This window comes from Antedon bifida, chromosome 2, assembly GCF_963402885.1.
Source record: "Antedon bifida chromosome 2, ecAntBifi1.1, whole genome shotgun sequence".
Taxonomy (NCBI): domain Eukaryota; kingdom Metazoa; phylum Echinodermata; class Crinoidea; order Comatulida; family Antedonidae; genus Antedon; species Antedon bifida.
This window is the reverse complement of record NC_136227.1, coordinates 9919503-9945046: the sequence shown is the minus strand read 5'-3', so window position 1 is coordinate 9945046 and position 25544 is coordinate 9919503. Positions and strand designations below refer to the sequence as shown.

General features: G+C 31.8%; 1 protein-coding gene across 3 annotated transcripts; it reads left to right on the top strand.

Annotated features, from left to right (window-relative positions):
• The first annotated feature begins 696 nt into the window (after window positions 1–696).
• On the top strand, window positions 697–25168 carry LOC144836250 (protein rogdi homolog). 3 transcript variants are annotated; one of them, XM_078691502.1, is made up of 14 exons: window positions 697–807; window positions 2228–2299; window positions 2844–2877; window positions 3990–4022; window positions 10866–10917; window positions 11355–11412; window positions 12208–12291; window positions 12532–12627; window positions 13128–13226; window positions 14114–14233; window positions 15584–15682; window positions 20598–20641; window positions 21162–21288; window positions 22143–25168. In XM_078691502.1, exons 1-14 carry the CDS (start codon window positions 769–771, stop codon window positions 22185–22187), a joined length of 1002 nt encoding a protein of 333 aa, XP_078547628.1. In that variant the 5' UTR covers window positions 697–768; the 3' UTR covers window positions 22188–25168. The 3 variants fall into 3 exon arrangements, with proteins under 3 accessions (XP_078547628.1, XP_078547629.1, XP_078547630.1); XM_078691503.1 differs by lacking the exon at window positions 3990–4022; XM_078691504.1 differs by lacking the exon at window positions 15584–15682.
• The last annotated feature ends 376 nt before the right edge of the window (window positions 25169–25544 follow it).

The window sequence follows — 25544 nt, the reverse complement described above, 5'->3', positions numbered from 1 at the left end:
TAAAAGCATATGAAAATAAAAATCAGTACAACCGACTCGAGTTAAGGACATCCCAAAAGTAAAATAGGCCTACATAGTAGAGTTTATTATTGTTTTTACAAAATCCTGTTTATTTAGTCTAGCATTGATGTAATTAATATTACAATTGGAAATATTCGAATACAATAAGACTTGGAGACATTGGACTTCGGAACATGTCTGGCAGTAAGCAATGTCTGTCTGGTGCCCCTACACTTGTAGGTGATGTTAAAGGAGGTGATGATAAAGTAAGTTGCACGGTGTGAAAGATTCGAAGTACACGTATATCCTTCTCAAACTATAACAGCCACTATTCGTAATATTCTACGATTTTACTTTGTGACCTAATTCTAAACAATAAATTATAATTAAGCATTTACTTAAGTGAGATATTTCGCTTAGATATCGGATTTTTGTTTAAAGGTTTAATCTATTGACAATAATTGCTATATTTCAATTGTTCACTACCAAATTATTACGGGGAAAAAATCCAGACAGGTCATCATGCAAAAGTCTTTCACAAAAAGGTAAATGTCTTGATGCGCTGGTGGTGTGAAAGTCTGAAAGTCAGATGATCGAAGACATGATAGCGCCATCATTTTCTCGAAGCCCAAAACATGACGTACGTAAACATACCCGCCGTACGTACGTACAGTAGTACCACACACACACCACACTCACCGGCGGCCGCTACACAGCAGCAAGAAGCAGAATATACCCAGCGAGTTTTCTTACTTTTCACCCTGAAAAATGACTAGTAATGATGAGATTGAAGAAATTTCCAGTATGGTATGTATTTATATTTGATGAAAATCACATGACATATTATATTCCTTTGCAGTCCATAGGGCCTAGGCCTAACTAGGAGTACTTATAGAGGCCTAGCCTAGGCTAGGTTATCAGACGATCGGGACCACGGACGATCGAGCCGGCTTCAAGACGATCGGGCCCAAATTGTGAAAGACGATCGGGACCAGAGACGATCGGGCCCAATATGAATAAGACGATCGGGCCCAAAACATTCTTGGAAAATTAAAAAAAATAATTATTCGATTTAAAGTCAGAAAAATATGAAAATATGTATTACCGAATCAGGTTTAACGCATGTACTATTTTGTAGCGAGAGAGAAGTCAAGTTATATCACACTGTAACACTGTATAGAGCAAAAATTAAATATGGGAATACATACAACACAATATTAACAATAAAAATCAATCACATTTATATTATTCATAAATCGAGAGTATTTGGTAAGAAATTCCTAAAACCAGTAGTGTTAATTATGGGAAAATTATGATAAAATCAGAAAAATCTAGTTAACCTTTTTAATTAAAATCTTAATTTATGCAAGAAAAGCACATTGACACTAAGCACTACATGTGGCACATTATTTTATATAACACAAAGGACTATCGGGCCCAACGCTAAGACGATCGGGACCAACTGGTAAGACGATCAGGCCTAACATGGTTCTGAAAATACTGGACAATCGGGACCAACTGGTAAGACGATCAGGCCCAACACATAAGACGATCGGGACAGAAAAATGTGGGCCCGATCGTCCGTGGTCTCGATTATCTGTTCCCCCCTAGGCTAGTAGGCTAGGCCCCTCTAACTAATGTCAATGATGGAAATGAAGGGCGGTAGGCCTAGGTAGGTAGGCTACTAGGGCTTGAGCCTAGCGTATAATAAGGCCTAGGCATCCTATCTAGACCCTAGCTTACCTTAGGCTATGCCAGATGCCACTTCGCATGAGCAAGAGAGGGTAGGCCTGACCATTAGCTAGCCTAGGTATTCAGCGTCTGTTTTTGCCAACTCGTTACACGATGGTTTATAATGTATTAATTAGAATTTGCAAAGAAAGTGACAGTTTGAAAATATGCTAGCTAAATCGTAAATGTGCGGAATAACAGTAGGTCAAACTAATAATTGTGATTGAGGTATCAGCATTTTAATGCTGATACCTCAATCACAATTATGTTAAAACATCTTCAAGAATGCTGAACCTGGCCTTTTTTTCAATTTATATTTTAGCTTGACTGCATGTGGCTGACCTTGGTTGGTTTAACACTTCTGTGTTTCAGTAGCATTCTCATTCCCGTTTATTTATTCTTAAGTTTCACGATTTGAAAGCTCAACACAACTCAACGTAACTCATTGTCGACTGGAATACGGGCTTTAATTCTAATACAAGTTATATTTTTGTAGGAAAGTGAATACCAGTGGCTATTACAAGAAGAAGTTCACAATGTGTTAAAGGAACTCAAAGAAATGCTTCATGTAAGTTGAATATCCTTCAGAAGTAGATAATGGTTGTCGTTGCCCAACTGCGTGAAAAATTTGGCTCTGGCAAAAAAAAAAAAGAATCGCCTTTATTTTTTTTTAAAGAAATAAATTATGCAGAGAAAGAAAATTAAAGTCTGCCAATATTTTATTCTATTCTTGACCATTCTTGATCATGTCATTTGATTAGATTTAAAAAAAATATTATTTTTATCAAAGACAAATGGGTATCTTATAGTTACTGTAGTTCTAGAATGAAAACTTTTTGTAAGAAAAATGTATGTTTATCTTGTAATGTATTATTGTCGATTGTCATCATCCTAGTGTTACAGCCTAAAAGGGTCACGACATGTGTAAGTGCAGCCAATTAAGGGCGCTCCCTCCTCTGTGGCGGGCAGTGGCTGTGTGCGAACTAGTACAGACTCCTACTCATCTTGGAAGATGTACTAAGTTCTAAGTGTTTTGTGTACTTAATTTAAATGATTTTAATGATTATTATTGATTATAATAGCATTATTAAAATGATTATTTATTTATTTAGGAATGTGGAAAAAGATTTAGGACACAAGCCACAGGTAAAACTAAGAATCAATTTATTTTCTTTAAAAATATTCTGTACATGGCATACAGTGTACACTATAACACACTTATGAATACAATAATTGTTTTACTTTTTGTTGTGAAAATATCCAGCTATTATTGTTATGAGATATGATTCAAGTATAATTTGTGTTATTATAATAAGCAAATAAATTACTTGCAAGTGGTATATCTCAGTCTATAAATCAACATGAACAAATTATTTAAAATGGGTGGGCATCAAACCACATCTCTCTACAGGACAAGATAGTTAGTAATTAACTACTTGTTCCATTTTTAAATTACCCTTGAACATTGTAAGATACTAACAAAAATTCCATGTTTTAGTTAGTTTAGACTTTTTAGTGTTGCATATAGTGTAATTTTTTTTATCTGGGCTAGAAGAAGAATATGGCACTGTAGACTAGTAACAGACAGCTAGGTTAGCCTAGTATTTAGCCTATTGTATTGTTTGAATAAATTGTTAATAAATAAGTTACTGTATGCACTTTGTACCTTATGCAACCTTTATTATCACCATTGTGTTATTGATTTAGTTGAAGTACATCCAACCTGAAACCAGATTCCATAAACTGAAATTTTTACCAAAACAAAATTTAACATTGTTTCTTACTACTTAGTAATGTAACTATAATAACTATTAGAACTTCTATTCCAACCTTTGGGACCCCTTAGTATTACAAACATATTGTCCCTTGATCATTTCACAAAAAAGTATTCCCTAAAATACAGGTCCCAAGGAATTCTATATAGATTGCATTCTTTGACCCAATCAATTTAAAGCATCACCACTTTTTAATAAGGAGCTTTTGATTTGTGAAAACTTAGAAACAATCCAGGTCTGGTCAATCGATGCGTCGTCAACTGCCCTGCCTGCACAAAATAAATTGAAGTGTCGGTCATCGCAAATTAATTCTCAAATTAATATTATTATTTGAGTATCGATAAAGTGTACAGTACATACTTGTCAGTATGTGGTGTTGCGCACATTTATGATTTTCTTTTTTTTGTTTTTACACATGAGCATTATTTTGAATAATACCATGGTTATCATTGTTTTTTGTTTTTACTGTGTCTTATTCTTTAGGCCAACCTGCTCGTCCAGATTTTATTAGTTATGGTACAGTACTCACTGCTTTTTGCATCAACACTGTATGATCGGGCCTAAACAAAAGTTGTTGCCCAAACATAGGGAAAAACAGGGATTGGTTGGCCATGTTTTTTTCTTCAGAACTGGTTCATTATAATTTTCGAATTAAAAGCAATCTTAATATTTAAACAAAGTAGAAATTTTTGCCAAAAAAAAAAAAATGAAGAAAATAAGTTTTCCTAAAATTTAAGTTGGGCAACAATACTTTCTTTTAGGTCTAATCTATTGAGTGTCCACTTTACAATGATAAACCAACATCATGGGCTATACTTCTAACCTCAGGTGAATCAATGAGTAGTTGACTTGCCATGGGAGGGAATAATGGCCAATGTCTGTTTATCCAAGTATAGTTGGCACAAATTAGTCTCTCACTGGTGACATTTCATTTCATTTGTTCATTTCATTTACCTTTTGTTGGTGTGTCTTTCTCGCTTTCTATATTATTCATTGCATGGACCATTTGAATTCATTAATTTTAAATGCAAAGTAGAAATTGCATCCTTTTTATAATTATGTCGTTTCGTTTAATTTAAATGAAAAACAAGACATTATGTATGCTAAGAGCTCTACTCTATGGTATCACAGTGTGAAAGGTAGTCAGTGCAAGCGATCTACCGTATGCATTGCAGTGTGAAAGGTAGTCAAGCAATTCATATACACAATGTGAAAGATAGTCAGGACAAGCCGTGATACCTTAACACTGTCTGAAAGGTAGCTAAGACTGTAAACAAAGACAAATTTAATTTAGCAGTGTGAAAGGTACTATAGGCTGATCATCAAGCCCTTCTATAAAATTACACAGTGTGAAAGGTAGTCTTACAATTACATATTATATTGCACAATGTAAAAAGTAGTCAAACCATTCATAAAATACAATGTAGGCCTACTAAAGACTGGCTGTACGCATATATTACATTTGTATAAAAGGTACTGGAGACATACATGCATATACAGTAGGCCTAGTTTGAAATTCATTCATAATACGCTGTGTGAAAGGTAGTGAAACCATTCATACATTACGCAGTTCAATAAAAGGTACTGGCTTCCATACAATACAATCATCATTACATACAGCAGAGCTGAATACAGAGTAGATCCAAATCAATGCTTATTGGTCCCATGTGAATACTATGCTGCAATATCACTTTTAGATAACGAGAAACACAACTGAAGCCAGAATCTCTATCCAAAATGCATTTTAAAAAGGTTTAAAAAACCAGACATTTGAGTACATGTCCAGTAAAAACAACTGTAACTGTTAATTTATGTATTAACATTAAAAGAACATAGTACAGTACCAAATGATATATTTTTTATTTTTATTAATCTATATTTTAAAATAAATATTAAATGAAAATTATAATATAGTATGGGCTTTCCCCCTCCCCAACCAGTTTGGTTGTTTATTTTCAATTCAATTTAAAATAAATTTAAAGTAAAAAAGTGAAATCTTCTGTAATAATAATATAACACAAACTAAAGTCTTGAGTACTAAAAGGTACCACATTTTAATAAAGACAAATATCGCATGTCAACACCATGCACACATTGGTTGAGTCACAATTTATCATATGATTCTAAATTTCACAAATTCATCTATTATAAACATTTACAATGCTATTGTCCCTTTTTATTTACCATATAAATGCTAAGAGGTCAAAGTTGACGACAATACATTATTATGATAAAATAGATATTTCTCTTTCTGTTATTTTGACTGAAAATTGGTATTATTATAGTTGCTTGTGGATTGCCAATGTAAATGTTAAGTTACGGTTTAAATTGTAATACATGATTTCAGAAAAATACAGGCATTCTCTCCCTTTTATGAATAAGCCTAGACTTCTGGACCATTCTCTTAATTTGTTATTGTCTGTATTAATCTAAATATGAGGGTTTCAATTGTAATTTAAGACCAAAAAAATAAAAAGGATAATGGTATTCACTTTGATAGGAGATTTGTTTTTTAAATTAATAATAGATGATGTTTCCCTTAGCCTAGGCCTAAGTGTGATTGGTAAAATGGTAACAGACCAATAGGCCTAAATTGAATACCATGGCCGTAGCTGGCATGGAGGCGCTCGCTGAAATCTTTAATTTTCACTACCCACCACCTCAATTTCGCTGCAGAGATTGTCATATTTTATATTAGTAATTATACTTAAAGCATCTTATTTTACCTCGTTTGTTTTTAACCTCTCGCTACTCAGCCATGAATAATGTAGCCTAACTGCCTGGACCATTCTTGTATTCATTCATTAATTTCAGAGAGGATTGTATTTGTATTTTATGAAATTAAAAATTTAAAATTATAGTTTTGATTTAATTTCAGACTGTTGGACTATCTAGAATTCTTACAGTATACATTAAAAACAAAGTGTTTATCAGTGAGAGATAATCTAAATGGTACTAACTACTATACATAATATAAAAATTCCATATCTAATTCATGCTCTTTATGTAATATTAATATGTTTGACCAGTGTAATAATGGCTATGAGAGCGCTCACTGGATAAACCCAAGGGCCCAGATTATGAGCAGCTACTGTATCCAATGTTGGAGGGTTCCTTTTGGGTGCTAACACAGCTGGGGCCTTTGCCCCCTGTGTTATGCCACTGTATTTTATTAGTGTTGCACTTGCAGCATTATATATAAAAATAACACAGACTAATATTCCATTTTCTTATTTTAAGTTATAATATTTGATACAGAATAAAGAACACAGTACAGTACCAAAGGGTAAACTAATATAATTTTTAAAATCCAACCTTAAAATGCTTGTAGGCTTACAGTATATGGGAATAAACCTCTGATATATACAGAAATAAACACTATTATTTTCTTTATTTTATGCTATAGTATGATATAGGCAATTTTATATCAGCAATATATTGCAGTCTAACATTTTTGTTTCATATCAAAATCATACTACTTTTTGCATCAAAATGTTACTGCAATTTAATATTTATAAAAAGAATAGTTTTATTTTTATTATGCATGTATGGTATTTTATTGATTGCCTTAATTATTTTTCCATTGAACTAACTTTGGATATATTTTCGTAGCCAAAAACAATATTATTATTATTATATAAAGCTGTTCAATATGATGTAGCAATTTTTAAGTATCATATCATTTATATTTTTACTGTATTAAAGGTTACATTAATGAAACTAAATCGAATAGCAATATTTTTTTTCATAATTATGTTCTGAAGTTACTACATTATTAATAAAGTTGGGTTTGTTTCGATGTAGAATACAACAAACAGTTTGTAATAACCCCCCAAAAAAGCTTGCTAAGTACTGTAATATCATAAACTGGTAATAGATAGTAAACAAAATGTTCTGTAGTTTACTGCAGTAACTGCAGTAGAAATATTTTAACATAGTCCATATTATTTAGAACAACAAAATTATAAGTACTCATAGAAGGTGTAATTGATTAACAATGTTATGTTACAATCTGCTTGATTGGATTGGCCGTGTACTGTGTAAGAAACACATTATTGATTTGACATTGTCACTACCCATTTGTGAACAACGAATCAATATTTTAAATTCTTAACTTGAGATCTAAGTGAAAACAAAGGATCATAAAAGAATTTATTGAAAATATGCCCCACCATTAAACTTAACAAACTGAACATTTAATTTTATTATTTATTGTCCTTTGATTTAGAAATGCTGTAATAAAATAGACAAAATCATGTGAGATTGAGAAATATCTATGCTGTCTTGTTTGTGTCCTTAAGCAGTGGTTATGGTTGTCTCCTTTCAGTCACAAGGTGTTATTTTTGCGTTGTAGCTAAGTTGCATAATAATAATAAAAACTTAGCGATAACTGGTTGAATGGCACTAACCCTCATTTGAGTGTGTTTTTAACCGCTATTTTCATGCTGCCATTTAACCGGAATTCTTTATAAACTGTGTCCTGTTTGTTTCTGCTGCCAAGAAACACAGGGTTATGAATTGGTTATTATTAGTGGAATAATCTTCCTATACATATGCACAAATTATGAAACAAATAGTCTAGTTGAATTACAGTAACTATTTTATTACTTCTTCTAATCTTCTGTCAATTTTATTTATTTTTTTTTCATTTCCAAACACAAAAAAGCATAACGAATCACCTAATTTAATAGCAATGGTTATAAGCAAGCAATAACAATGCAAATAAATGAATAAATTAACCAAAAATCATGCAATATATTGTAAAAGTGTATGCTGTTTAAAAAAAAAAGACTAATTACTGTAAGTGTAAGTAATTGTCCAAATTAATACTTGCATATATATTACTTTAATTTGCAATTCATAATAGTAAAAATATTTCGCACAAAGATTCCTAATACTCCATTATAACATGAAGAGTTTTTTTGTTACTTTTATTGTCTATTTTTATTTTAAATCTGAACCTCTTGAAAGACCATTTCCAGAATAAGGAAAGATTTATATTGTATAATGCTTTTCTTGGTTTGGTCCAAAGTATTTTATTACCGAAAACCAATTTCCATTAATCAAATTTATATGCCAGCATCAGATACTTATCTTATCAAATATCATCTGGATGTAAATTTGATGATGTAATAGATATCGATGTCATTATTTCCAAAATCAGACTGCTGCTGTGGTTGTCCGAGTTTACTGGAAAATTGATTGTTCAGGTTCAATGGCCTGATGAATGCTGAATTGCATTATAGTCTGAAACTAACATTATTAATTAGGATTCATTCATTTTTTAAACTCTGTCTACACTATCAAACTAGTTTGTGTGATGTGCCCAAATATGGTAGTGATATGCCAAATATGGTGGTAGTGATATGACATCATGTCCATTATGGGCAGATCACATGTTTTTGTCACATAAAGTTTGATAATGTAGACTTTTGATTGATTTTGATCAGTTGTAATGAGAAAACCTCTAAACTGGCCAGTCACAATTCTAATCTACTCTACCCCACTCCCTAGAAGCCTCAACTGAGATCATGATAAATTATAAAATAGTTTAACCTTATTCTAAATAAAAATTACTAAAATTACATACATTACATGTACTGTACCTGTGTTTTATTATTTTAATGATAAAATATTTATTAACTGTATGAGTACGTTGAAATAAAAGATAAAGGATTAAAAAAATGAATGACAGTGTTTCAATGGGTCAAAGCTCATCCTTTAAAGTTAATTGAGAAATACGCCATGATGGAGTTGAAACGATGTCACTTTTTAAGTGTACTTTTCTAAGTAACGAACAGCCATAACATTAATTTGTAATGTCTCTATTTTCAATTTTTTTTTTCATAAAATGACCATTAGGTATTGACCTTTTTAAGACACTGCAAATGTTCACATGATTATTACACCAATGCACTTTACACACATTGAATATGTTGGTTATAGATTACTAATATTCGATTACGCTTCTAGTCTATCACAGCAATACAAATATCTTAGTGCAAATCAATAGGATGGAAAAGAAAACCTATCCGTTTCAAAGATGTGAATAAGAGATGCTCTAACTAAACCACTTGTTAATATACTATACACAGAGAATGATACCAAGTGACTCATTTGGAATACACTATCAACATAGCTCTATGATTATCAATAATTTGTGTGTTTAATTATTTACCTTTTGGGTCTCAATTGACTTGCTAAAAGGTTTGCTGATCTAACTACAGTATATTGCTATCTATGTTATCACAAATGTAATATAGCTTAAACTGTTTTTTCTTCTGATTTCATACATAATTTCATTTCTTATAAATAATTTTTAAGATTTTGTTTTTGCAGTGTTTTTTGTTGTTTATTTTCTTTCTCATTGTATCTTTGAGGCAACATACTTATTTTCATACTTTATTATCATAATGGTTTCATTAAATTATTTTATTTAAATATTTAAAAATTTATTTTATATTAATATTATAATATATAATACTGTAATAACAATAACTCATGACTCTTTCAACTCCAACGTCAACTGAGACTTAGTTTAAAACATGATAAATTATAAAACACTTTATCCATCCTGTAGTAATTGGCGAGTTACTCAATCTTGAATGCGTATTTTAAAAAATGTACTTTAATTCAATATATTCAATGCAAAAAAAACAAAAAACATTAATCTTCACTATTTTTTTTGTATTATTCTATATATTTCATTTACAGTATTTAGAACGATTTCATCATGATAATTAATCATGATATAATTATAGTATAGCAATCTAATTGATATTAAAATAAACATGAACACAGCTAAAATATAATAGTACTATGATGATACAGAGCATTTATAAACACCATTCTGATTAACATTATTTTAGATTGATTACTTACTACATATTATTAAATTGTGAAAAATTATTTAGCAAAGATATCTGCATCAGAGTGAATAACCCTCTCCCACTCGGAGGTGGTTTTTAATATGCAGAGTAGTTGCCATTACAATTTCAGTTCTCTCCTCAATCTCTCCTCAAAACCCACCTATTTAATTTGTAAATTTTCTAAATTTTCTGTCTTTGTAAAGCGCATTGAGGCTTTCAGCATAATGCGCTATATCAAGTACCAGTTATTATTATTATTATTATTATGTTAATATCCCACTCCCTCCCACCCCTCTCTGGGGGAACTCAAATGTAGTTATTATTTGGTCAAGTAAATACATTTTGTTTCTATGGCATTACCATCCACCAAACCTTTCATATGCAAGTTGAATCAGAATATACTAAAAACTTTCTCATGATATTATATTTTATTTATGAGAAAAATAATGTTCATTTTATTTAATTTTTGTTTTTTTTTTGGTTTTCACAGAAAATAATATTGATGCAATAAAAGCAGAGAAATTTGTTTTACAAAGTGCAAAGTAAGTATACATTAGTGCATCCACACCTAAAATTGGACACACTTGGGTTGGGTCGTTATTGTGTGTTGTTAGATTGGCAGGACATGATGTAGGGTTTTATAAACATACTTGAATCCCTAACCAAATTCTATTCGCACAACAGATACAAGGACGACCATAAAACGAAACCTGTCTATACCAATAATGTTGACATGGTCCCTTTACCATTTTCTCAGTACTGTATCTAGATTCCTCCAGTAACATAGGATAGGAGTGTTTTACATGTAACTCTGTTAGTATCATCATATCTCTAACCCTTAACCTAAACTTACATGATACAGGCACCACATGAGACACAAATACTTACAAAGTACTCAAGGCGCTTAACAGTATATGGTAGTATTTTATTTCAACTTTGTAAAGAGAATAATTGAATGATTTTTGTTTTGTAATTGTAGTGGGTCTGATCAAGTTAGAGGCATTATCACATTACAAGGAGATAGAATAAGTAAAGCAGTAAGTATCAAATCATAATCAGTATACTGATAATGATAGGCATTCTATCAACCTTTTGAGCTTTCGATTTAAGACGACCTGGCGACCAAACTAAGTCATGTTAATTCATTGTGGGCATGCTGGGATATTCGGATGTGTATCCTCAATCCTGAACTCGACACAAGTTTGATGGTAACTATGTATTGGCATCAACCGACGACAAACCGATTGACCTGACCTAGGTTGGTAGGCAGTCCTTGCAAATCAAAGCTCTCTAATTGTAATCTTGGTCTGCATCATCATTTTCATTGGACTACAGTAGAATTAGACTCTGTCACCCTAATCATCATACTTACATCATTGTCTTCATCTTAAATTTTTACTGAGGGAAAATGGCTGAGGGGTTAAGGCAGGGGCACCGTTTACCTTTACCTAAAGAGCCAACAATATCGGCATGGGTTCTAGACCGGCTCGCTCCTATGTCTGGTGGTTGAACAAGTCTTCTCGGATAAGTACTACAAACCGTAGGTCCAGTGTACTCAGTTTGCCCTTGTTCATACATAGTTTAAAGAACCCAGTTCATCATTCGAGACAAGTAAAGTTTACCTCAGTCAGAGGGATTACCACCTATCTGATAGGACAGAATTAGCTATTGATAATTAATACTTGGCCATATGCTTAAAAACATAAAATAAATAAATGCAAAATTAATTTGGTAAGGTGAGGTGAGTGAATAAATAAAAAGTAAATATTATCATCATCCATCCATTATAATTTATTCATAACTTTTGTTTTATTAAAAAATATTTCTTCTAGGATTTAACATTAAGATTACATAGGAATGCTGGTTCAGTTTTAAAGACATCTATACGAGAAGATATACCATGGAGGTTACAACAGGTAAAATTAACGGCAATATAAGATTTATGTTTTTTTACACACTAATCCAGACATCATTTATGGGCCATATCAAAATCATAATACTGTAATTACTAAAACTATATTTGAAAGTCACCGGCCGCTGCTCAAATGAAATGCAAATTCTTGTATTTGCAGCATCTGTTTAGCTTCTTTATTTATCTATTATTTTTAAATTATTTATTAAGACTGATTTAGTACATTTTGTTTTTATTTGTGCAGGTGCAAGACGCTGGTAACCATTTACAAACAGCAGTAGAGCAAGTATCCATAAAAGATATAGATTATGAATTTCAATCAGGTGAAGAAGTCTCACAGGTACGAAAAGATCAATAAGCTAACAATACAAATGCTTCATTTAAACCTACATTATTCTTTCAATAAAAGATGTACATATCCCCCAAAAGGTATTCACGTTTTCATAGACGATGGTAATATGTGGCAGATTTCGATTCGCAACAACCTATATGTTATGATATTCTTAGGTTTGCGTTGCTTTGATCCATGCCATACGATTATGGCTGATTTATTCACTTTCATAGCATTACTACTGAAACTGTTAAATGTTGTGGTGAAACTGGTGTTTCCACAGTACCATGTTTAGGTTTATAAAGGAAAGTTCAATATTAGTTTGGCTTATTTTACTTTTGCCAATTTCTGGTATTTATTGTGTTAAAAGTATTTATTTTAAAAGTTTTTCATACAAGTACAGTATTATACTTATATTTTTAATTAAAAAAAAAATATATATATATTTTTTTAATTCAAATTTTAAATAGAATTTTCCTTTAAAGAATGTTTTTCGCTATTCTTTTCAGCTAATGGATGAGGTTATGTGTAGTTTACATCATGGTCGACAGTGTTTACTAAACCCATCCAAAGAATCACTTCCAGATATCTATCGCAATAAATCAACCGTAAGTAAGCATTTTGAAATGGTATTGGTGTGATTAAAGTAAAACAGCTTATTCTCTGCTTATTGTTGGGAAAAGATCTTCTTGGCAAATTTCCCATCTGACACAGATGACAAACTGGAAATACATCTATTACATTTTTGTGTATTCTTGGTTTGCAATTATCAAATAAATTTTCGTAAGCAATTTGACAGGCTAATGCTTACATGCAGACAATTTCTCTGGATTTAACAAAAAAAAAATATGCAGTAACTGCAAGAGAATAATGTTGACATGGTCCCTTCTATATCAAGTTATCTCTGATACGTACTGTATGCATCTAACAGTTTATGATTCCTGTGCGCAATATCTCTGTTCCTCTGTAACTGATTGATTGAATTTTGTCATTAAGGAAATTGATGTTATAGTTTTAAGTAATAATTATGATTTTTTTGTTATTGCAATGAATGTATTCTTTATCTTTATATTTTTTATTTTGTGGAATTGTATGTCTTTAGAAACACTATATGTACAATTTCTTATTAGGAAAACCATGCGAAGCATTCAATATTAATTGGTAGTTACAAAGCCATTAAACAATTACTATATAAGGAACCATGTGAAAATGCTTTTACTGCAGTTACTGATGTAAACTAAATTTTGTTATTTAACATGTGATGCCTAAATATATTGTGAGCTTAAATCTGTCTAGAACTGAAAGCACTTCAATTACAGCAGTATGTACTGCTGAAACTGGAGGTTGGAGGTACCTGCAGTGCTAAGTTGATACAATCCTTGATAAAAATGTTTGGAGTTTGACACAAGTAGAATCGAACCCAGAACTCCATAATTACAAGGCCAGTCAACTACCAAGCTCCAGAACCATCTAAACTTGTTTGTTCTCATTGCAGCATTTGTTAAATCCTCCTCTTCCACCTGAAGCAATGTTAAACTTTTTTATTCATTGTAATAAATTAGTAATGATTGCTTACTATATACATCAGATTCCAGCTTCGAAGTCAGCTCATCATGTAAGTATCTGTCATTAATCTCCCTTAATCCCTTCTAATCCATGTGTGTAATTTTTTAATCCCAGAAAATCAATCATTATTACTTAATTATAACTGTTGCCTAATATAAACACAAGAGGCAAAGAGCATTAATTCTAAACCGCCCGGTGATATACTGAAATTTAATTAATTAATTTGAAACGATAAAGATGAGGAAATCTGTGAGAATGAGAAAAAGTCGCCTAATATAAAGTTACATTAAATTCAAGCTACACCATTTGCTCGTGTAAGTTTCTGAGCTGTTAATCATTCTGAATCCCTTCTAATCCAAGTTTAATTTCGATCTTGTTAAACTTCTTTAATCCTAAAAATCGTTAACATCAACATTATTATCATCATTTCTTAATCATAATTGTTGCTTACATATATACCTCAGATTCAAGCTAAAATGTGCTTATGTAATTATCAGAGGCTGAGCTATCATTTAAAGGACAACTTGACCGAGGACCATATTTTAACAACGTATTAGGATGTACATATGATTTCAGAACAATCGCGAGATTAAGGATATATCCGCACACGATCGCTGTACAGCCCTCGCCGTCAATTGCGTGCAGCGATATCCTTTATCTCGCGATTGTTCTGAAATCATATACATCCCTAATATGTTGTTAAAATATGGTCAAGTTTTCCTTTAGTCTTCTTTAATCTCCTTTAATCTGATCTGAATGTTGATCTGGATTCAAATCTAATCTGCAAGGACACATGAACATCATCACAGTGTACTACCTAAAGTTAAAAAAAATCAATGTATGCTTCTCTTGTAGCTTGTCTATTTTTAACACTAAACATGATAATAGAATTATTCATGATTCTAGCAGCAGTAATGGTCATCACAGGTGTTGTCATTGTCATTGTCAAAAGCATCATTCAATATACATTTTATGTCTGGATAATACAATTGAATATACTCATAACCTCTTCTACCATGCTGAATCAGATATAAGCCCACTGTTGGGTATAAGCCCACCCTCAGTTAAAAACCCACCATTGGGTATAAGCCCACCCTCAGATAAGTCCACCATAAGATATAAGCCCATCCTCAGATATAAGCCTATTACCAAAATGTAATTCCTTTTATGTTAGCCTAACTCCAAATCTGACCCAATTTTATTTTTGTAAGGAAATAGGTCTACCCAACATTATTTTTCCACTTCATTGTTTTTTACATTTATTTTATTTTCATGTATCACAATTGAATTGCTTGTTTTATATGTTTTTATATATTGTCCAATGTTTTTTATCCATTCAGTTTTGTACTGTGTCCTTCCTTCGTTCATTATTTGTCATTCTTTTCATTCCATTACCCAGAGAAGAGTGAATATAGAGAATCAGCAATCGTCTTTAAGGATGATGCCTTTAATGGCATCAACCATTGGTCAGGATGCATATTGGCATTCCAGTATACAGGTATGGGTAATACTTGGATCATAGAGTTCAGTATGTAAAATCTAGAGTGAGCAAAAATGTCAATTTCAGAGCTTGCTTTAAGTTTTTAATTGTGCGAATTGTAAGAACTATTAGGTATTAAGCATACCAAAACGATAAATGTTTGTGATATGAGATATGGAGCTATTCATTGAAAAAGTGGGGTCACTCGCTCTGTGTGCATAACAAGTTGCATAAACGGTATATATTATGTTTTTCAAAGTATTGCGCATTAACGAATTTGTGTAAAAGCTATATGCATTCACAAATTTGTGTTAGAACTATCATTGAAAAATTTCAATAAGAGCTATGCATTGTCAAAGTTGCATCAGCGCTATGCATTGAAAAAGTTGCGACTATCCTACGCATTGACAAATTTGCATAAGATGAGACAAGTTTGTGGAATGTGTTAATAAGTTGTGACAAAGCTATGCATTGATATGTAACAAAGCTTAAGTTTAATATGTGATGTAATAAAAAGGTATAGTATATGGTCGGCATGCAGGAAACAAACAAAAAAATACAAGATGACATTATTTTTTTGTATCCTCTAGATTTTAGATATATTAACTTTTTGCTTTAGGTATACTCATAATGAAAAGATAATTCTTTTACCTTTATCAAATTCTTCTTTTTATATCACAAACTACAAAACAAAGCACTTTTTTTCTGAAATTCTAATGTTGCTAAAAAAGAGTCCTACTACACTTTGTTGCACTTTGATTTCTTTATTCTTATGCTATACTAAAGATAAGCAAAATTGTCATTTAACAATAAGACACATTTTTCTGTTTTTTATTCATTATTAAAATTATTTAAAAATTTGTAACATCACTATAGAGTAAAAATCTTAATGTTTTAACAAAATAGATTGATTGTCTCAATTTAAAATGTCTTGGTTAAATCAGTACATTGACATTAACTAACTGAATGAATTATGCTTATCACCAAAAATATTAGATTTAATAATCACTTGCACTGATGAAGGGCTAGTATTGCCCAAAAGCTCTGCTTATTTTTATGGCTGTTTTACTTTATCGTTGATTTAGCTTATTTTATTTTGTATTTCCATTGAGATCCAGCCACTCCATTGAGATCCAGCATTGTCATTTTTCAGTAATTTGCCTTTAGACTTATAGTATCCCTATTTTAAGTCTAAAAAGGGCCAATCTGGGAAAAAATTAGAAACAAGTGTTTCTCAACTGATTTGAGTTATATAGGTTCTATATATCCACCAAAAAAAAGTTCCAGCTCATCTGGCCTGGGGAAAGCCGCCATTTTGGATTTTTAAAATGGCCACCATAAAATACATATTTTTGCTCATATATCAGCTTCCACATCATGTATGGATATGATTTTGGTGGCAAAGTATATGTTTTGAGGGTCAATGAATCCAAATACAGCATTTTGAAGTTTACTGAATGTCCGCCATCTTGTTTTTCAAAATGGCCGCCATAAAATACAGATTTGTACTCATCTCAACTTCTACATCGTGTATGAACGTGATTTTAGTGTAGTTGTGAGTGTCAAGAAATCGAAAAACAGCATTTTCGTAATTCACTCAATGGCCGCCATTTTGTTTTTCAAAATGGCCACCATAAAAATACAGATTTTTGCTCTTATCTCAGCTTCCACATAATGTATGGAAGTGATTTTGGTGGCAATGTATATATTTTGAGGGTCAAGGATTTCAATTACAGCATTTTTTTGAAGTTCACTTAATGGCCACCATTTTGTTTTTCAAAATGGTCGCCATAAAATACAGGTTTTGCTAATTTCGTAGCTCATATACATAATGAAGACATGATTTTGATAACTAAGTCTATGTTTTGATTGTTACAGAATAAAAAATCAGCATTCTAAAATACAGAGTCGGAAAGTGATCAGATCTTCTTATTCCATTTAGGACCAAACTTCATAGTTGAAGGCTTCTGCTCCACTGGCTTTAGATGTTGCTTTTTTTTTTAATACAGTTTGTTAAATACAGTAATAGTTTTAAAATTCCCAATCAAACTGGCACAACATATAATAATGACAACATTTATGTACAATCCCCTTTGTCTAGTCTCCGAGATCTATCGCTATCAAAATCCTCATTATTACTATGTCAACGTCGTGAGTTAATCACAAGATCGAGTTCCATACTGATTACGACCTAAGAGGTACACAAGAAGATACCAGAGAGTGTACTGTAACTATCATTCGCGAGAAGAAACTAATAAACAAGATATTCTAAAGAAGTTACATAGACATGTAAAGATATTTTCCAAATATAAAGAGAAGCATGGCACACAACATTTAAGCTGTGGCTGTATCATTAGATGGTATAACTTTTTAGGCATGATTGTGCAATTGGGAGCTCCAGGTTCAGATATAGCATCTACAGTATGCTTTCATATTTGCAGCAGCTGGTCATGGCCAAAATGCCAAAAGTGGAAGGCTATATCTGGAAATGCTGAAAGACAAATTTCAAGATACATAAGGTTTTCTCTATTGTCATGTGCTCATGTCTGAAAACTGATTCTTCACCATTATAACACGTTGCATGATATCCATTCTTTTGGAACATCTTGTATTGTATGTATATGGAAGTTTGTCGTTCAGGCATATTGGCCATCATAGTCAATTGTCCTATACTGTGTCTATATCTGGAGACAAAATGGTACATCCTCATCTCGTGTCATCATTATATGATACATAGCTGCATCTTCTAAGATCTTTAGAATATACAGCTCTCTTTAAAGTAGGTTATGCACAACTTCAAAACCTCAACCCACCAGTATGTCCAATATAACCAAGAAAGCTCCTGAAAAGATAAACTCCTCCGTGTCTGATTATTATGACTGGTAGATGAGCAGCTAGACGTTTTCAGAGTGGCTGTACCATTGTATAAACTGTTGACATGTTAATTGGATAAAAAAGAATGATCGGCATAAACTATTGTCGATTTGTCCAGTTATCGCATTATACCTACATGCATAAATCCAAACCATCATTGTGGTTCCCATATATTATCACCAACATATTGACTTATTCTCGTCATCACTTTCCAACTGTATTTCAAAAGCTGAATTTTGTTTTTATTCTGTAACCTTCAAAACATAGGCTTAGCAAAATCATAATCATAGTAGCTCATAAATTAGCAAAAACCTGTAGCTTATGGTGGCCATTTTGACAATCAAAATGGTGGCCATTGAGTGAACTTCAAAAAGCTGTATTTAGATTTCTTGACCCTCAAAACATAAACATTGCCACCAAAATCACTTCCATGCACGATGTAGAAGCTGAGGTACGAGGACAAATCTGTAAATTTTATGGCAGCCATTTTGAAAAACAAAATGGCGGGCATTAGGTGAACTTTAAAATACTATATTTGAATTCCTTGACCTTCAAAACATATACTTTTCTACCAAAATTACGTTCATATGATGTAGAAGCTGAGATATGAGGAAAAATCTGTAAATTTTATAGCAGCCATTTTGATTTTCAAAATGGCGGCCATTGGGTGAAATTCAAATTAATGCTGTATTTGGATTCCTTGACCTTCAAAACCTACATTTTGCCACCAAAATCATGTCTATACATGATGTAGAAGCTGAGATAAGCACAAATCTGTATTTTAAGGCGGCCATTTTGAAAAACAAGATGGCGGTTATTGAGTGAACTTCAAAATGCTGTATTTAGATTCCTTGACCCTCAAAACATACACTTTGCCACCAAAATCATTTCCATGCATGATGTAGAAGAGGAGATATGAGCAAAAACCTGTATTTTATGGCGGCCATTTTGAAAATCCAAAATGGCGGCTTTTCCCAGGCCAGATGAGCTGGAACTTTTTTTTGGTGGATATATAGACCCCATATGACACAAATCAGTTGAGAAACACTTGTTTCTAATTTTTTCCCAGAGAAAGTGTAAAATGGGGATACTATTAAGCCTGTTTTCCTGTTGACATTATTCAACGCTATCATCGTTGATCGTTAACAGTTTAACGACGATCATTTGAAAAGAATCAAGTTGAAATAATAACGATAGCGAGTACCTTTTCATGTAAATCGTTAACATTTCAATGTTTACGTAGAAGATCGCCGATTATTGTTAACGATAGCGATGAATAACGTCGACAGGAAAGCAGGCTTTAATAATCATACTAATAGTTCTGATGGTGCTGGTTACTGCTGCTCAGAGCTTAGATGAACTAATTAATTTGTCTTTTTTTATTCTAAAGCATGATGCATTTTATTTCCTCTTCTTTTTTTTCTTTTTCTTTTATTAATTTGGGCTTGGGTAGTATGTAGATTAATAACTCTCATTGGCATGCATCTATTTTCAAGTAGTACCGTAATTGAAAAGAGTTTTAGTGTCTACACTTGGTAGCTTAAATAGTGTTTGGACCATATAGAATAAACGGTATCACTAATGTCTGGATAATTGCTTACGTCTACTCCATTGGTCCCACCCAGACCATTTTTTTGTTGTTTCTTTAATTGTCCTGTGTTTATATTAGCAAACTTTTGAAAGGGGCAACATAGTAATGTGACTATGCGATTCACGATGCTATGTATGTTATCTAGTGCTCAACAGGTAAAGGGCGTTTTCTGCACCATTCCGGTTGGGTGATTTCTACGTTATCAAGCTTGCTTTACTTGAGAAATACAGTCTACTCCCCCAAATACCGAACACCCTTGGATGGCCTAATATGTCTGGTTTTCCATAAATTCTGGTGTTTTAATGGTAAAAATGAATTTGGAACCTTTTGGACCTGACGAAAAGTCTGTTTTTTTAGAGTCCGGTATTTGAAGAGGTGACTGTATTATATTTTATTTGAGAAACCCATTCAAATATCTCAAATGATACATAAATAATACTAGTTTTTGTTTATGCTTATATCTTGCAGAGACCTCAGCCATTAGGCACACATCACAAGCAAGTCAGTACATTGTAAGTGACATTTCTGTATAAAATAAGTGCTGCAATTAAGATCTCCAACCTGTATACCAAGCGTTGACCAATTGGCTGTGTTTATACATACAATATTAAAACGCTTCATGACAAAAATCACTTACCTGCCATTAACAGCAAGAATTTGTAATTAAGTGACTTTTTTTTCCTTAATTGGGATCAGTAACAGTATTGATTAATGTAAATTTGATATCTTGAAAAAACTAAATAATTTGAATTTAGATAAAAAACAAGTTTTAAACACAAGTCTTAGTGATTAGGTGTTTACCTTCTAACCATAAAGTCCTGGTTCAATCTTTACTCTGATTGTTTATCACAACACACTCAACTCTTGGTTGTTAGGTACTTACCTTCTAAACCATGAAGTCCTGGTTCAAATCTTTACCCTGATAGTTTATTACAATTTATGAATTTTTATTGTGTGCAGTATAATAGAAGAAATGTAAATATTTTATAAATTTTATAAAGTTTATTCTTATTCAATTGCTTCGTTTTCTAGTGAAGTTGGTTCAAGTCGATTTGAAGTGACTTCTCAATACTTGGTAGAGAGTGTCGTTCCATGGCTAAGTGAGACGTTGATGTATTTCACAGTTGCCCTGCAAACATGCCAAGAACTTAAGAATAAGGTATGAAGTTTATTGAGTCAGTGACCTATTTATTGGTCTGCTGACCTACTAAATGTCCTACCTCTGACTGACTGATTCAACTACTTAAGCCTTGATCACACTTGCTGGCTAAGTTTGTCAATCTGATCACCAGTTAAAATTCCGACCACTACCTTCCCAGTAGAACTTTTCATAGTCTCTGTAAAACTAACCAATTTGGCTAAAGAGTCCAATTCGAATGTGTGACTGTAGGAGTTCATGACCTTTGCCATGTGGTTCTATCATAGTTTTGAGTTTCTTACAGTTAAATGTTGGTAAAACTAGCCAAACAATAGAGGGCACTATATATATTTTAAAAATACATCCAGGCAAAAATGGTGCTATTAAAAAAATCATATATATTAAACAATGTTGAAATAAACTTCTTTTTTTTCCAATATCCAATATACTGTAGTACAATCAGGTGAAATTGCATATTTAGTGAGAGAAGGAAGATCACTAATTTCTGGAAGTTCTGACAATTATCGGAAGACTTAATAATAATAACATTAATAATATCCTAGATTTACAAAGCGCTTAATGTTATGAAACCTTTAATTACCCCAGTCATTTTTAGATCAAACATATATGGAAACATACTCCCATAATGCAGCTAGTAATCAGCACAAAGTTTTGTTTTGACCTTACCAGGTACCCATTTATACACCTGGATGAAGAGAGGCAACATAAGTAAAGTATCTTGCCTAAGGATACAAGCAATGCGATGAGCGTTGGATTCAAACTCACGATCAGTAGTCTAGCATCCAACACACTGTTTCACACGCCCTTGGAAGATTTGCTTTAGTTTTATTGATATTATATATATTGTTTTGTAGATTGATGTATTTGCATCGTACCAAGAAGCTAAGCAAGAACATTGAAGACGTATTCATATTCTTCGTCCCAGCTCTTCCCAGAATTCCTCCAGAAAAATCACCAAAGTATTCATCGTGACCTCACCAAAGTAATTCCCCAAATCTACTAAATATTGTGTATATAGTTTAAGTGCAATGATTTAAACATAGTTTTATTAATCAACCGTTATTGTTTTTAATTGTAACAGTTAATTGTAATTCTTGTGATTGTTTTAGTGCAGCGTGTAAAAGTGTATTTGAAATTCTGAAATTGAAGACAAGATTTTTTTATTCTTTTCTATGTTATTTTTTTATGTTTCTTGGTTGATTGCTCTGCCAGTTGCTTACTGCTGGTACTTAGGCATATTTTATCTGGTCAACAAAACTCATTCCATTCCATGGGCATTTAATAAAACTGTTTGATCTGCTAATTTCTAGTTGATTACAAGTTATACAAACTAGAGCATTTATCTTGTAAACAAAACACATTCCATGGTTACAATTTGGACATTTCATTTTTGGACATTTTATTTAATATTTATATATGTTTGTTTCTTATTTTTAATTGTCCACAACAATTTACAGTACACTTCATTGTAAGAATTTATTTATAAACCATAGGCTACATTATTTTAGTTTAAAAATGGGTTGATAGAATTGAAGGCATAAAAACACTAATGTTATACTTAATTTAATGTTATAATTAATTAATTAGACCAATAAAGTCACTTGTTAGTTTGACAAAAAAGGGTCAAATTACCCTACCTACAACCAGCTAATTTTAAGGAGTGGAATTTGCTCTAGAAAATCTAGTGTTACTAGTCAACACATAGCGACCCTTATTGTTGATTTTATGACTTTTGAGTGTGTTTGACTGTATTGGCAGGCTTACTATACTAACCAATAAAATCAATACTAATAAACCAGCAAGGTTAGTTTAACAGAGACTTGTCTATAATACAATAGTCCATGATAAATGTTATCATTGTTTAAATTAAAATTGCCCCATATAGGATGATTCATAATAATGGAAGAGTCCCATGATAAATTGTTTTTAATTGGCTTGTTCCGTGATAGAGTTGTTCTTGATGGAGTACTGTATCCGTGTTTGACTGGTCCTAAGGTACTGTAGAGCTGTATAGCGTTATGTGCTCCCATAATACAGTTGTTCATGATTGACTTCAAAGTGTTTTTCATATTAGAGTGGTCCATGAATAGAGTGATCTTATTATATAGTTGTTCTGTAGAGTTTTAATAATAGAATGTCCATGTATTGGATGGTCTCAAAATATATTGAGTTTTCATTAGAGTGTGTTCCCACCAATGTTAGAGCAAGAGCAACAAAATAACTAATACATTATTTTGTTGCTCTTGCTGTAACATAGTCACAGTAGCCTTAAGCCTGTTTTCCACTAGGCAATATTTGTTCGTGCAAATCAAAAGCATCAAATTATATGCTTGCGTATTCATATTTGTATCTTTCAAACCCCCTCTCTCTGCGACATATTATAGTTTTCCGAATTTAGTAGAGCCTAGTTCAAATTTTTTTTACTTTTGCAAAGCAAAACATCGCAAACAATGACATTCATTTTATTATTTATTCGGTCTATTTCAGTATATACATAACAAAAAAACTGAAATTGGGGAGACCAGGGTCAACCTAAGTGAACTTAATTACTGTAGCTGAGCTGGTTCATGAGCACTTATGCAAATGCAAGCAGACAGGCAAGAAATTCACAGACTATTCACTCTTTTTTTTCTCCTCTGCGAACAAATTTGCTTAGTGGACAGCAGGCTTTATAATTATATTAAATAATACATATATAAGTTAGTTGATTAAATTTAGTTTATATTGTTTTCTATATAAAAGTACTATTATTGCTATTAAATCATGTTAAAAATGTAATATAAAAGTGACAATTATGAAATGATAGGTCCATAAATTATGTACTGAAAATTTAAATACAGAAAATAGTGTTTTAAGTGTTAAATAAACAAGTAACGCTTGGTTGATTTGAACCTTTTAAAAATCTTAAGTATAATGGTGCTTTTGATATGTGTATGATATAAATATCTGTACAGTACATTTGAATACATTTTATAATTGCAATTTTGAATGTATAAGCTGAGGTATTACATTTTAAACAGCATTCCTTCAAGAGTTATTGTATAACAATTGAATTAATTACCGTATTCACCATTAATATCTTCAAATTATGATCTTTATAATTATAATCATAAGACATTCCTTCAAAAGTAGTGTAAAAAATTACTGTGTTTAAAATCAATGCTAAAAAACTAATGTCAGGTTTATATCTTAAAAATTATTATTATATTATTTCTTAATTTATTTTATAAATGAAATTCCTTCAAATCTAGTGTAGGGCCTATAATAAACATTACTGTTTTTTTAATGAAAGCTTACAAAACTAATGTTTAACATCAACATTATTTATCTTAAATTTAATCTTAAATACAAAAAGTATAAAAAAAAAAAAACATTTTTTCTTAATACAAAAAAGTCATTACGTTTCATATTTAATAATAATAAATTATATTATTATGATACTGCCACCAAGTTTCTACTACAGTAGTTTGTTAATATTCCATTACAAGCGCCACCAGCGGGCGTTTTAATTGTTCTTTTATTTTGAGCTCAAAGGTATGACACGTCATCTGTGCAAAATGTCTGTTTTCTTTTTTCGAATCACCGTCTAGAAATTAATAATATTAATAATTAATTAATAACATAAACTGCAGTTGTTAATTTATTGCAATTAAAAATAATCAGCAATTAGTAGATAATAGCAAATCACGATTTTATATGATTTTTTACTTTATTTATATTTTCATATGAGTTATAATATTGAAAAAGTTGTAAAGTTGCAATACAAGACCTTGTACTGTAATAATTATTATTCTTAGATAATTAATGATAACTTCTATTAGCCTATATTAGATTTGTTTTAATAATGTCATTAAAGGCCTACTACAAGGCGAATAATTCACGTGAATCGATGCGTCGATTTATGCACATGCGTATTTACATAGGGACGCTGTTTTTTTGTTATTAATAATAATAGCGAATAGTTTGTTTGTATACCACGAAGTAATTGACTGTGGATGTGTGCGCGCACCGATGTCTATGTTCGGTGGCCGAATTTGGCGTAGTTTCAAAACGCAGATTCAATGAAACAGAAAAGGCCTGCATTACTAATAATAGTTTTATCTGTTAACACTAAATAAGTCTTAACAATATTCTACGACGGTTGATGTAAAGCTTGGTTCCCACTAAGAATCAACGTTAGAACGTAAGCGCAATACAAAAGTAAGGCTGGTTTTCCACTAATCGAATTATTGTTGACGAATGCGCATGCGTAATAA